This window comes from Homalodisca vitripennis, chromosome 1, assembly GCF_021130785.1.
Source record: "Homalodisca vitripennis isolate AUS2020 chromosome 1, UT_GWSS_2.1, whole genome shotgun sequence".
Classification (NCBI taxonomy): Eukaryota; Metazoa; Arthropoda; class Insecta; order Hemiptera; family Cicadellidae; genus Homalodisca; species Homalodisca vitripennis.
The window spans coordinates 43,786,706-43,802,830 of record NC_060207.1 but is presented as its reverse complement, the minus strand read 5'-3'; the positions used below and the strand labels follow the sequence as shown (position 1 = coordinate 43,802,830).

At 31.0% G+C, this 16,125-nt stretch overlaps 1 protein-coding gene across 6 annotated transcripts in view; it reads right to left on the bottom strand.

Annotated features, from left to right (window-relative positions):
- Positions 1-689: 689 nt before the first annotated feature.
- LOC124360471 (elongation of very long chain fatty acids protein-like) overlaps positions 690-16,125 on the bottom strand; it is an 86,418-nt gene continuing 70,982 nt past the window's right edge. For all 6 annotated transcript variants that reach the window (XM_046814154.1, XM_046814171.1, XM_046814146.1 and 3 more), the window contains 8 exons: positions 13,103-13,226; positions 9,761-9,951; positions 9,013-9,093; positions 8,107-8,163; positions 7,430-7,535; positions 5,469-5,605; positions 4,838-4,996; positions 690-3,217 (listed from right to left, as the gene is read on the bottom strand). In XM_046814154.1, the coding sequence (XP_046670110.1) occupies positions 2,993-3,217; positions 4,838-4,996; positions 5,469-5,605; positions 7,430-7,535; positions 8,107-8,163; positions 9,013-9,093; positions 9,761-9,951; positions 13,103-13,169 (1,023 nt within the window). In that variant the 5' untranslated portion in view covers positions 13,170-13,226 and the 3' untranslated portion in view covers positions 690-2,992. The remainder of the gene's footprint in view (positions 3,218-4,837; positions 4,997-5,468; positions 5,606-7,429; positions 7,536-8,106; positions 8,164-9,012; positions 9,094-9,760; positions 9,952-13,102; positions 13,227-16,125) is intronic.

Here is a 16,125-nt window from a genome sequence, read left to right as displayed (position 1 = left end):
AATGTGCTGATTTGATTATTAAATTTAACAGCTGATAAGCTCATTGTTGTCATTTTGAATACCTTGCTATGAAGTTGGTTTGCATGAGTTACACGTTGTTTTCGAATTATTATTTATTTTCGCAAACAAAACCATTGATCAATTATATAATTAATTAAACGTTCAAAACTTAAATTTTCAGCAGACTACTACTATATTTACACACAGCTGAGATTACTAGATGGTTGTTGTTAATTTTATATTTTTATTAGTTTTGTTCACAAATTTCATATTTATTTATGTACTAAATTCTGAATAAGTGAAGTTATAACATGCCTTTAAAGTCAAATAGCTATTAAATTTAAATATTTCCACAAAATGGTATTTTCTTCCAGAAGGTTTATATTTTATACAAATTTATGATCTTTTTTATTTCTCTCATCACGTTTGGTTTCATATTTTCTTTCATATACAGGTAGCTCATGGTAAGTTCTTTTGATTATAAGCTATCACGTTTTATAACTTTCTGTTCTTGACTGTTGATTTGTTGATTAGATGCATACTAATTAAAGTGGTACATCTATTCTATAACCAAAAAATTGGTAAAATGTTTTAATGTTTAACATTATTCTTGTGAGACTTAAGTCAAGATGGCTGCCAGTACAACTACCTCTTAACATTGAAGTGAGGTTATAAAAAAAATACTGCAATATTTCCACTGTTTTTATTAACAACAAAATTATACATTGTGATTTGATTCCTTGCCATTTTTATTTGCATTTTATAACTAACTAAAAGTAGATTTGTCAATATTAAACATCATTATGTACAAAATAAGTTCAAACTAATTCCTGCTCTTAAAACATTTGGATGACAAATATTATTATTAAAGTTAATGTAAAGTAAAAAGTATAGAATAATTACAATATATCCAACTAATAAATCCCAATTAAAAACGTCTTGAATTAAAGTAATGCTCCAAATGTAGTACTTTAAACGGAACTACTAAGAATAAGTATCTTATAATTTATTTGTAGGCAATAAGTTTTAAAATTGTATAGTCTATACAATGTACTAAATATGTACTTTTACATTGACTTTTACTTTCTTTTATACTTTAATGAAAACCGTATTACTTTGATTTTGAGTTAAACACCACTTTCTTAATAGGCACACTATTACATAAAATTAAATTTTTGTAGTAATTTTATGAATATTACTCAAACCGAACTTGAAAGCCCTTGACAGTAATAAGTTAATATACAATTGCATAAACAGCTGTAAATAATTGACAAAATTAAATTCCCTTAAAACATATAATTATTGATTGGAAATATTTTAAATGTGGAGGATAGCACTTCATCTTAATACTGATTGATGATAAACTTCTGATCCCCAGGCTCTGATCAGCCCCCTGTAGTGAAGGGGGTCTGGGTATGATAAAAACTGACTAGTCAACTAACAGAATGGTAACCCTCTGGGACCCAGTTAGCTTACTGGAGGAGATGAACGATCGCATTTACTTTAAAATAAGATCCCAAGAGTTAACTATCTGTCAAAATATTTTAACTTTACTAACTCTACTAAGTCAAGCCCAAACTGTTCCAGGCCACGATAAACCTTTTCTGTTTATTAAAGTAGAGTGAATTTCAGATCTTTGAGAATTTGAAAATGTATTTAAAAGCATAACCATAAAAACAGTATATAACCTAAACTGACAAATAAATATGAAGTAAAATTTAATTTTTAAGAGTGGTAAACTTGTTTTTTTTCTAAATACTCTAAAAACTTTGTATTGACATTACTTCATAAATATGAAAAAAACTGTTAGTGCACTATATATTTGCACTAATTATCTAAATTATACATTTTCAATCCAATTAATTGTATAAGATATGTATTTCAATTTTAAATAAACAAGCAGTACACTTTTACAGTAAAAATATATCACACTCCACTTCTTGAGTACACAAAAATAATTTAATAACTTATAAACTAGTCTATGGCTAACATTTTAGTTTTGATATTTACATTAGAATAATAAAAATCCTCCTCTTAATCTATTTACACGTTAAGAAATGGCTAGATGTAAAAACAATCTTTTATATAAAAAACATATTTAAGTCAATGTTATATCTTGACAACAACCTCTGAAAAAATATATACAAATCTAGACTATGCTATAAAATTGTCTATGTTTAAACACAGTACAAATGTAAGATCAGTTTTATTGTATACTTGTTCACCTACAGAAGGTGGTTATCGGATTGAGGGGGAGGAGCATTCATTAAAACACACACTGCCAAGGTATATACAATAGATTGGAGCCAGCTCTTTACCTGCAGTATTGAACCAAAAACTATAACCCACTACAATATGTAAACATTTAATATTCCATATAATTTATTTCTATTGATTATATTGACTTCTCCTACAGAATTTATTTAAATTAAAAACCAACTGTAATAGATTACTGTTAAAATGTCTGAGTCTGCAAAATACTACAACTTATTATACTTATTACATTATTCCAGTTAGTACTGCAATATAGTATACACCCTGAAACAGTTATTGGTAGATCTCTAGCCACAGTTCCTACCTATTTGTTTCAAACAAATATATATGTTATCCAGTTTACAAAATAATTTGTTGGACTTAAAAATCACTTGATGACTTTCAGGTTTTAGATATTAAATTTGTAAGGTTTTAAATTGAAAAATGTATACACAACTTGACTTGTATATTCTCTTAATTAACTTACTGTGTTAATAAAAACTGAAGACATCACAACATGGCACAGAATATTTTTGCTGTCTTATACTAAAGAATAATTGAGAACTGTTATATTGGTAGTTTGATTGGCAACAAAAAAATAATACTAACCTATAGAAACTGTTATTATACTTACTATTGCACTTTGACACAACATTTGAACAAGTGTTATATCAGCTAAGAGAGGCTAAGGGAGGCTTATCGGTAACTGTACAATATCTATGGTAATTACAAATTAGTTCTACGATGCCGACGTTGATGCCTTTTCTTTATTGATGAAAGCTCTGTTTCTCAACGACTCTTGACTGATGTAGCTTGACTCCATTTTCTTGTCAGGTTGTTGATAGGCCTCATTGGAAGAGAATACCTTCCCGTTGGCAGCACCATTTGCATGACCATTTGCATAACCGTTTGTTCGACCATTTTGGACAGCGGCATCCTCATTCTTCTTCAATTGAGCTTTGATCTAAACAAAGACAAGAAAGAAAATGTAACTAAATCTATTTAGGTCGGACTGGATTTAGTTCAAATCCATCTCCCTCATGAAACTTATCAATCATTTTCGATTTGATAAGTTTAATTATTTTGTACAATTAATGTACCCAAACACTGTCACACAGGTAAGACAATACTGCGGTTTGTATGACTGTCAAAATTATAAAGTGACAGAGCTTCATTTCATGCTACAGACTATTGGTACCATTAGGAAGCTCTTGTAAGAAAAAAATTATCAATGATCCTTTCTTTTGAAGGTAAAATGGTTCCTTCTAAAGAAAATAAAAAAAAATTTTAGGTAGATTTTAAACTCCAATCATACTTATAATGGAATTTCTATAATATTTTGTTCATTTTATAGATTTTGGTCAGCAAAACACAATATAACAATAATCTCAAAATAATTATATAAATTGGTATATTTTAATAGGCATCTGTGGTACAACGCAGGCTAAAATTAAACATTTCCATTCATGTCTATTGGTCAGTATCAAGAAATAATATGTTTCAAGATGGTAAGCATTCGCATTTGTGCAGCATTTTCATCTTGGCTATACAATATACATCAGAAATCAAACATTCTTAGAAACTTTGAGCTTTTTCAAACAACTCTTATACCTACACATGTTATGATGTTATTGATAACTCTTAAGATTTAAAAATGGTAATCATTCAAAGTTTCAAAGTTTGGGGCTATAAATTTTAATTGTAAAATATACTAGACATCTGCATAACAAAACTTTTTTAGATGTTGTATTGGTAATCAACTCAACATATCACTTGTCTTGCTGTCAACATTAACCTGTACTTATACATTGTTTTTCATCATTTCTGCATTTAGTTATAGTAAGGTTCAAAAGTAATAATTTTAGGATCAATTGACTAAACAAGTAGCTAGTATCAAAACTCGTGTAATTTATTAACATTTAACTAGCTGTCCAATAAATTAACCCTTCAATGTGGTTTCTCATGTCAGTTCCGGCTGGCTAACTCACAGTGCTGTGGTGGTTTTACGTGAACGTCAATACTACTGTGTTTTGTTTATTTTCTTCTGTTTGTTTTTTAATGATAGGTACTGATTACGATTACAGATCAGCTGATTGCTTCAACATTATAGAATGTGATGGTTAGAATGGTTAGGTTTACACTTTATTGATGGCACCGTGATAAAATACAATTTTTTGTCTATATAAATTATAGTATGAGTTTAAATATAAATATTTTGACAACATTTATATATTGCAATAAATGCAAAATAATACCACAAGTGTTGTAGTTGGAAGGTCATGGTAGGTTAAGCCTATAACGAAAATTTGTTTTCATTATATAAAATGAAAACAGTTCATTTTTTCAGTTTTTTTTTTTTATTAAAAGTTAAGTATGAAAAATTGGCAAATGACAATGACCGGCTGACTGACAATGTCAGTGATGGTACGGTGAATATTCTCACAGCTGGGAGTAAACAAGCCTGCAAACTATTTAACGTTAGAGGGTTAATACAATATATGTATTAAATTCCTTCCTATTTTGTAGTTTTGTTTCAACAAAGGTTTCCAATCATAATTGCCAAATAACCAAAGTGCTATGTTACCTTTTCATCTCTTTTCTTGTAAGCCTGCTTGTAAAAGTCTGCAAACAAGAAGTAGAACATGACAGCATGAAGTCCAATCCACCACACAAAGGCCTTTGGATAGTTGCAATCAATGAAGAGGAGTTGGAAGGCATGGAGCATGACCAGAACAAATTGGACCTGAAATGAAAAAAAAACCCACTACTTTAATATAATGCAGCTAGAATTCCTGCTTTAGAATATGTCCTGCTGGTTCTGAAAGATTTTCTGAAGCAATCCAAATGACCATCTTTAACTGATTATTCATTATGTGAAGTAAAAATAAAATCATCGTGCAGTAACAAAGTTATGATTATTTAGTTTCTTTATTACAGTTTTCAACAATTTTATTTTTGTACAAAAGAATATATGGTAATAACAATTTTGTTGTTGTTACTGTTTTCCTTTTTTGTTGTGTGTTTTTTATGCTGGTCGAATTGATATTACATGACTTGTAAATATTACTATCTTGTTTTATCACTATTTTTTATTAACGTATTTCTGATACACCATATATGTGAATGTTATAACATCATTGATCATGATGTTGTTGTTTGCTGTGTTGTTTTTGTTACGTGCTAAATGGACAAAACAGAGTGGATATCAATCATACCATTTGGAGAGCTGTGAGATATTTCTTCCACCACAGATACTTCTGCATATGTGGCCCCAGAGCTGCCAGCAGATAGTATGAGTACATGACAATGTGCACAAATGTGTTCAACATTCCGAAGAATGTGCTGTGACCACCTGAAATACCATATAAACATTGTATTCATAATTACTTTAACAGAGCTAGATGATCCAAGTATCTGTAATGTTTCTTAAAAAATATACAGGGTGTTTCAAAAAGAATATAAATATTTAAAAAAAAATGTATTTATTAAACTTTAAGACACAAAAATATAAAACGACCTACACACATTTTACGAACCTCTCAAGTTCAGATTACAGATGTTCAATATGACCCTCATCAGGGACATGAACAATATCACACTGATTCTCAAATTTCTCCCATACTCGGGTAAGCATGTCCTTCATCACTGATGTTATGGCAGTACGGATCTGGTTCTTCAACTCTTCTAGGTTCTATGATAATGGTGGTATATAAACATTGTCTTTAATGAAACCCCACAGAAAGAAGTCACAAGGTTAAATTTGGTGACTGTGAAGGCCAGGTGATACATGCTAAGTCACCAGCTCCTTTATGACTAATCCAACAGTTTGATAGAATTCAATTCAGATATTCACGCACCTGGCGACTCCAGTGAGGGGGTGCCACGCCTTGTTGAAAGATGAAGTTGTCTCAGAAACAACCAGTTTTGTAACATAGTGAGATACTGCTGACCATTTACTGTATTTGTATTGAAGAAGAATGGGCCGTAAACAGATAATCGGGATATCGCACAAAACACATTGACATTGACTGTACACGTTTAATGGGTGCATGCAAACATTGTGTTTGTTTACCTTCCCACTAACATAGAAAGTCGCTTCATCACTGAACACGATGCGTTGGGCGAAAGTTTTATCATTGTCAATAGCATCAATAATCTTGTTACAAAATGCATGTTTGTGTTTATCATGTCCGTTACCAAGCAAAACAGAAGACAACTGACATCTAGTGACTAGACTATGTATTCGTTTCTCTAATAGCTGAGCCAATAGCAGCAATCAATAGTTTGGACAAAATAATACTATGTCATGTGTATATTCTTTTTGAAATATCCTGTATTGTTGTTCTTAGTACTTTGTAGTCAAAACTGAATGTACATCACTTGTCCTGTTCTTAACGTTAATCTGATGTGATATTAGCCATAGAACTCACTTGGTTCATAATGTTTATACATAACTAACAAAGCTTAAAAATAATAATTTTTTAATTCATTGACAAAACAAGTTGCTAAAACAGAATCGTAGTAGTTTATATAATATGACAGCATATAACAATATTATTATAATTCTATACTGTATTATATATTTTGTTACATGTAAACTTAACTAAGCTTATATTTATAAGTTTCACGGGCTTGGAGAGTCCGATTGTCAAGATGTTTTTATTATGTTGGTACTCATGCTCCTGAAGTATAATAAAATTTCCAGCTATATTCATTGTTTACTTATTCAATGGCATTTGCTAAGATTAGAGTGTTTTAAGAACTCTGAAATTTTCATTTGTTAAAAAAATAGATAAAAAATGTGTATAAAATTTTGGTGTGAAAAATTAAAAAAGTTTGGGAAATGTTAACAAAGCCCTATGGTGAGTCTGCTATCAGTAAAACAAGGATTTACAAGTGATATAAGACGTTTCAAAGATGGCCGTAAAGACATTAAAAACAACCAATGAAAACGTGAAAAAAGTGGAAGAAATGGTTATGAAGATAGCCATATTACGATCAGAGATATCACTGATCAAGTGGCTCATGCCATGAAATCTTTGAGTATGAAACATGTGGCAGCAAAATTTGTTCAGAAATTGCTGAAACCTTAAATAAAAATACTTCAATTTATTAAAATAAATATGCACACAAATATTTATTACTTATTGGTGCTATTTCCAGAAAAATAAATTACCTGGTGAGAACTTGACTCCAAACCAGGTGCTGAGGGGCATGACACCATGATGTATTACATGCAGTTTTGACACTTGGTCATTTTTCTTGCGCAAGACGAAGAAAAACTGTTGAAAAACAAACATAAATTTATTTTTAAAATAAGCTAAATACAACACTATGTTATATTTTGAGTGTAGCACATAAAAGTTCTCATTTGTTATTGTTACGTTAAACAAATTACCAGTTCAGCTAAATTTAAAAAGCAAGAAAGATTCCAAAAATGTTGAAATGTTATACCAATATTTTTGTTTTAATATATCTATTTAATTAACACCTTACTACAATTTTATATTGAGTGACCTTGAGTACGCTTAAACATCCAGTACGCCCGGAGTCTGTCGCAGTCAATGTGTTAAAGCTTCAGCATTCTTTTTCATAAATATGATAATTTATAATTGATGAGCATGATGTAATCTTAAACCACAGCTCATATTAAGGATTTTTAGTGGAAATTTATCAATACATTTACAATTTTTATCTGAGGTTATTGAAAAGAAACCATTATGCAACAAAACCTAGACACAAACTAGATATCTGAATGAATTATAACTTGCACAGTAATTTATAAGGTTAAAATAATATAATTAGGTTATAATCACTGTATTTTACAGCTAATGTTGACTTCTTCATACTTACAGTGTCAAAAAACTCAGTAAACTTTGAGAAGAAATACCACCAACAACCTCCTGCTGTCTGTAACAAAAGTAACAAGAAATATTTTTTTAAATATTAAAACAAAATTAACCTCTCATTAGTTGACATATTTAAAAAATATGAACAATTGCAATATATTTTGTAAAAGAAATTATACCCTTTCTTCACTGCAATATGCCTACAACAAATTTATCTTTCTGGATAGATACAAAAAAGTATAAATTTCAATTTCACTGGATTATTTTTACTTTAGTATAATATAGTGTGGAAAATAGACTCAGTAAGTGCAACCTCTTTAGTTTTTCAATTCAGTAATACTGAATACTTGAAACTGAATATCTCTATGATTGACAAATTGCCCAGTGAGCACAATATATTCCATTTATGTGTTCTTTGTAATATCTCTATATTAAAGAGAATATCCTTCCAATACGGAACATTTGATAAAAATTAATACACAGATATAAAATTAAGATATAAATTAGGTACAGATTCGAATAGAAGAGGATGTTTTAGGCCTCTTCCTATGTTATCAAAACTCCCATTTTACAATTACAAGCCAATAACCTAGCATTACTTTCCAGACGACAAAGCTTAATGATCATTAGAAGATATAATCTTGGGCTTTTCATAACAAATTAATATTTATTAAAAAATTATGTATTTTACAGAAAAACTAACATATTTATTACTATTTCCTTAGAAAATAATAACACACAATAATTATGATATTATACACTACTGAAGTTGACAGCAGGTGTCCTAGTGATTCCTAACATTCATTGCACAAATTTATTGTTTTGCTTACTTAACATCAATGCATGTAAAACACTGATTATCTACACATAATTATTGCAAATTCATGCACAATGCGGATATGCAACTCACCCTCAGTGCTTTGGGAGTATTTGAGTAGTCAACTGGCTGGCAACGGAAACTGTATGTGGTGAACCATCCAGCAATTATTGACTGAAACATAGTGTTTATTCTACAGATACATTTTCCTAAAATTTACATTCTGTTTTTATGTATAAAATTAATGTAAGAAAAAGATACTCTTTTTAACCTTTAACGCAGAGATTTTCGCAAGCCTACCTACTGCGAGGTACGGGAACTAGTCAGCCTACTGTTACTGACATCAACATTTTAAAGGTTATTTTTAAACATAGTAAAAAACTATAGAAACACTTTATACATAACTGTTGTTTTGTAATTCTTCATATTACATAAAAGAACAACAACACTTTCATAATTAAACTAGGCTTACAAGGCGCTATTAACACTTTTCTTGGCAGTGTATAGTTTGTGACAATACCAGGAGTAATCATGGTCAGAATGATGTAGGTACCTAAAGAGATATATCCTAAATAAGGGGTTAATCACTTGCCCTGAGCATAAAAAAATTACTCATGCTATAATCTGTGTTGACTAAAATAGTGTATTTGGTTAAAGAAAAACAGCTAAATAAAACAAACAAAACATAGTAATGACAAAATTACAAAACGTACAAACATGAAACATAACTCCTAAAACTACTGTTTAGGAAAGAGTAATATATTATTGTTATTAAAGATACTCATTTTTTAAAGATACTCTTACAACTACCACTACCTTGATTTAAAAATTTTGAACTTACTTCATAAAATAACCATGCACTGAGAATAACTTGAATCAGATTATACACTATGAGAGTTTTTCTGAGCTGGTACGGTTTCCTCTTCTCCATAAATTTGGGTCCAACCACCTTCACGATGAAGGCATATGTGAGGCAGATAAGCAGTGTTGGGCCAGGACCACTCATCAGCGGCCAATCCTTCACTCGAGGATCTGTGCAGAGAGTATTGGGCATTATTTACAGCGAGTTTTGCTCAATTTTGAAACTTTTTATACAATTAATCATCTGAATAGTTTTCTTAAAATATATTACTATCATTTTAAAATAAAATTTTACTTCTTTGAGAGATAGTTGAGTAGTTTATTAATTCTTTAACATGTTACATGTATTGTAAAGGACACAATCACACTCCTTATTTCCAATTTAGCATAAAAATATTATACATAAAATTATACAATCCATATATTCTGTATATATTATAATTGCAAAAATTTGTGAACATTGTTGGGTGTTTGGATGTTTTATACTAAATCATGCAAAACATAGTGAAGAGACTTGAAACGAAATTTGGCATGTACGTTACTCAAACATTTGTATAAAACAAAGACATATTTTTATACCAAAACACCACCCACAAATACTCTTAAAAGTAATTTAAACAACATTTATTTATTTAATTTTTTTATCTAAATGCCTTACGGCTGACTTGGAATTACACCATGAAGTCAATTTTCACTTAAAAGAATGTTTTGCACTGGTTTCATCTGCGATTGCCTTTGATCATTATTCCACTATTATGCTATATGTTTCTTTTTATGGTTGTCAGAAATCTATTTATGTCCTTCAGGGTGTACATAAAGTCCTGCACGGGTATAATATTTTCTGAACGATAACAGATAAAGAAACAAGATTTGGTACATCAATACTACACCTAAAAATCTACTTTTTGAAGGAACTATCAGTTTTCTGTAATATCATGGGGACGTCCCGCAAGGAGTCAGAAGGAAATCTTAAATAGGAGCATAGGTCAATATGGACATCATTTTAAAGGGCTTATCTAGCAGAGTTTAATGCCGCAAACCGCACTCAAAAAGATTGATCCAGTACAAAAATGGCGGCTGTTCAAAGATTTTACTTGGTTACATTTTATTAGTAGCCATAACCCCAGTAAAGCAAAACTGCAACCAAACGAATACTGCAGCTAACTACTACATTATGCTTGTCAGTTGTACAGAAGTGAATTATGACATTAGTTATCCTCAAGAGTTACAAATTTGGTCCTAATATATTGATAACGGGGAAAACCTGATAACAGTAACAATTAGAAATCTCAGTGAACTATGACGATCGGAAACACTTCCTGTTTTCATAAAGTGTTGAACAGTTCTCCCTACAGTTGTTCTAGAAATTGGCTGCCTCTCGTGAAAGTAGTCATTAAATAAATGGCATGCTTCCTCGTGTGATCGTCTGTTATTTCCCCAACCATCATAAGAAGTGTTATACGTTCACGTTCGTCAAGCGACATAGTGTAGTTGAAGAACTACAAGCAATACGACAAACTCTTTTGTACTAAAGCGCACTGATAAAATGGATGGACAGCACTACTAAAACAAGAAAACTAGAATAGCCTACTATGAATAGACTGGCTAATAGGAAAGTCCTAACTGCGACCCAAAGATAAGAGATTTCTAATCGTTACTGTTATCAGGTTTTCCCCGTTATCAATATATTAGGACCAAATCTGTAACCCTTGAGGATAACTAATGTCATAATTCACTTCTGTACAACTGACAAGCATAATGTAGTAGTTAGCTGCAGTATTCGTTTGGTTGCAGTTTTGCTTTACTGGGGTTATGGCTACTAATAAAATGTAACCAAGTAAAATCTTTGAACAGCCGCCATTTTGTACTGCATCAATCTTTTTGAGTGCGGTTTGCGGCATTAAACTCTGCTAGATAAGCCCTTTAAAATGATGTCCATATTGACCTATGCTCCTATTTAAGATTTCCTTCTGACTCCTTGCGGGACGTCCCCATGATATTACAGAAAACTGATAGTTCCTTCAAAAAGTAGATTTTTAAGTGTAGTATTGATGTACCAAATCTTGTTTCTTTATCTGTTATCGTTCAGAAAATATTATACCCGTGCAGGACTTTATGTACACCCTGTATAATCTTGCATTAAAACTAGATAATTTTTTTTTAGTTTTTCTGAGATATCGTCATCAGGTATTCTTTTAATTTGTTGGAAACATGAGTTCCTTTCACAGTCAAATTGTGGACATTTCATTAGTAGATGATCCGCAGTCTCATTCACTCCTGCAGTGCAATTTAAGCACAGAGGAGTGAACTGTAAAAACAGAAATATTTTTACAGCTGATCGAGTCAATGAATGCAACTTGCCATGCAGTGACTCAGTACTTTGTACATGAATATCAGCATGCATATCAGCTGGCAACCGCAGTCTCATTCACTCCTGCAGTGCAATTTAAGCACAGAGGAGTGAACTGTAAAAACAGAAATATTTTTACAGCTGATCGAGTCAATGAAACAACTTGCCATGCAGTGTCTCAGTACTTTGTACATGAATATCAGCTTGCATGAATATCAGCTGTCATCACGTGATGCATACAATGTGAGTTAAAAGTATGGATATATTCTGTTTAGTTTTTGATGGATAAAGATGGAGGGATGAAACTCGGAACACCTTTCTAGAAAGTAGAAATAAACTTTTTAGTAACTGTTATAACTTTGTCAATTTCCCCAAAATGGGATTTGGGAGGAGGGGAGGTTGGCTCAGAATCTTTCAATGTAAAGATCTATTAAGTGACACCTCATTTGAAAGGTCTTAATAAAAGAAGAAGAACTGTGGAAACTAGAGCTTGCTCTCTCAACCCAGTACAAAATGGCAGCTCATTGAAATTAATGAAGTTAAAATGTACACTTAGATTAAACAACATTGCTTTCTCAGATTCACGAAACAACTTTCATGTTAAACGGTAACATTACCAGACACAATGCTCCATACTGGACTGACGTTACTCCTCATTAGATGAGAGAGCAACATACCCAGCATCCTGAAAAATAAAACATTTGGCTTGGCATTGTGAGGGAATGCCCTATTATGATTAGGTTTTTGGGCCAAACCAACCTTGTACAGCACTAACTAAGCAATTATAGGTTTAAGGTATGCCACTTATTTAAAGATAAAAGACAGCAGTAGTAAAGCCATAAATTGTTTTAAAGCCAAATCACAATTCAATATGTTGAGTTTTGCCAGTATCTGTTCTACATATTTCTTACTAACAATTTATTACGGGTATGGACAAAATCTTTGAATTAATGAGATTTTTATTGTACTTGCCACTTTTATTCTCCATAATATCTGTATAGAAGTCCACCACATAGTTGACGACACTCGCCATGGTCATCAGTTGTTAGAACAGCAGCCAAACAACACTTGTCACTCTCTGCTCCGTATCTTGGACCTGGAAAACAATATACATTTCTAAGTACATAATATTATGTAGGTCTTGATGGGAACTATACAAATTAAATATGACCACGATAAAAGAAAGACTTCTTGGTCTACTACAAATAACCACTGGTTAGCAGACACCTCAATGTACTTAGTTGTACTGTATGTGTACATATCAGATGGTACTCATCTTAGAAATAAAAGAATAGTGTCTAAATGTGTTGCTAAGCGCTAATCTCGAGAATGGCTCGACCAATTCGGTTAATTCTTTTTTTAATATATCTGTTAAGTCAGAGAAAGGTTTTGATAAATAGAAAAAGTTTTCTGGAATATTTAAGCATTCTGGAAAATAATTATAATATTTACAAAGTATAATCCAAAGTTAACTGACGTTAAACAGTTCTTGATGCTTTCAGCTGAAGTTCACCAAAGAAGCAGAAACATTTGTTCACATTTAAATAATAAATAATTCTACAGTGCTTGATCAGTAGTATGATGTAAATTTCAAAGACAAAGTTACAATCTAGTTTTCACTTTAGATTGCACCAGTGACAAATAAACCATATTATTGTATGCATTGGAAATACTACAACGCTGTTATAAACAAAAGCTACATTAATGCACAAAGCTGTGAATGTTTACCCATAAGGTAATCAAAACTGGTTGGCTCCCTTGACATTGTGTATCACATTTTTATTGTAGTTATAAGAAAAGCAAAGGAATGGAACACACTTCCAATTTTACCAGAAGTAAAAAATATGCTTTTTGATCAAAGTAATCTTTTTAAATTTACGTATGCACATTTTTTCTTGATCAAAGTAAAAAATAAAATTCACTTAGAACCAGAAATATTTTAGACGCTTTTTATCCAAGTTGGATTCCAGAACTTACATATTATGTGTTTGTTTTCTTGGTCAGTACAAAATATAAATAAATTAGACCCGGAGTGAACTTACGGCCGGAAATGACAAATTTTGACCAAAATAACATTTTAGTCATATGTAAGTATATAAATTTTTTGTTTCTTTATCGGGACAAAAAAATTGAACTCTACCTATGGCACTTGAAATATCTTAGACCAGAAGTAAGTAGATCACAAGGGTAGTAGATGCTTTTTGACCCAAGTAGATCTTGAAAACCAACATACAGTATATATCTATTTTCTTGATCAATGCAACAAGGCAAACTCACCTGTTGAACCATACATAAATTAGACTGGAAGTGAATTCAATTGGCTGGAACTGAATCTTTGTAACCACAGTAACTTTTCAGTCATACTTAAGTAATACATTTCCTTCATTGGGACAAAAAAAGCAAACTATGCCTATAGTACTTGAAAAATCTTAGGTAGGAAGTAAATAAAAAGAGCCGAAATTAGATGTTTCTTCGAAAAATTGAAGTTGGCTTTCATTGGTATATATTTTCTTAGTCGAAACACAAGACAAGCCCAACTATGGCACTGGAAATACCTTAAACAGTAGTTGATAATCTGGAACCCTTTCCATCACGATGCATCAGTACCCAGCCTTTTACCACCCAATACAATAGACTGCAAATATTTCTATGGTTGTACACACAAATTTTCTGATACTGCTGCAAGAGAATATCCTTTAGCATTAGGATTTGGCCTGGTAATACCAGCTGAATTATATTAATGGTAAGATTTTATTTATACGTAACTAATAAAATCATACACATCAAAATAATTATATTTCTATGAATAAGAAATAGATAAATGTGACAGGCAAAACAGCATCCTTGTAAGAAAGACAGTAGTTATTTTCTTGAAGTTGAATAATCATTTTGTTGAGAAAGAATAACAACCATGCAAATAGAATGAGTTAATCTTGAACTAACTTTTTAGCACACTTATTTGATGACAAGAGTTTCTGTAACTATCACTCTTTGTCTTTTAAATCACATAAATCAAGCATTTTAATTTACTTTTATTGTGTAAATTGAAGTAATAAATACATGATTATGATAACGTTAATATGCAGTAAATATTTTGTTGTTAAAATAAATATCTGTGAAATTAACCACAGAGTTGTAATCCCTTATTTTGATGTTCTTAAATTCTTATACCCATTTTCCTGCACTATATAAAGTATTAGGGTATGCTGCTATACGTAGCAATGTTTTTATATTTGAAATGGAAATAACATTAGTTTATATTGGTTTATTTCAATGTTGTGCGTCATAATATGTTTCTCATTTTTATTTGCAGGCGAAAACTATTATGTAAGCGCTTAGTAAATTTCTGAATCAGTACAACATCAATAAGCGTCTTGTGTATTGCTGTGCTTTAAAATAACAATGGAATCAATAACAATTTTCAATAACATCAAACTAGTTCCTTGAGTTTTAATCTAAATATTGTATGTTTTTATGAACCATTTGGTAGAGTGCCTGAATTTCGATAAATATAATACAGTAATTTAATTTTTAAATAACATATTATTTTTATGAGTAAGAAGTGTTCTGCATAACAGGTGTTATTTTTTTAATTAGGGCACTCTGATAGTAATGTCTGATTAAATGTTTAGGCCCAACCCAAGTTTTTAAATGTTGCTAATTTTACAAGTTTACCAATGCTGGTGTACTTCTGAATGTGCTCCACTGGTTTTATAAATTTACCTAGTGCCTTATGACTACGTAGTTATATTTTGAAATGCCATGGCAAAGATAATTTTGCTCCATGCACAAGCAGTTACAGTTTCAACGCTTTACAGATTTGTTACTTGTTGCCTGCACTTCCTAAAATCCTATATATTTTGTTGTTGAGGATGACGAGTGTAATATGGTAATAGCATTTAAATAATGTGGCTACAGTATAATAAGCAGTCACAAATCAATAATTCAAATAATCAATTAGAAATTCATAAATTACTGAATATAAAAACAGTACA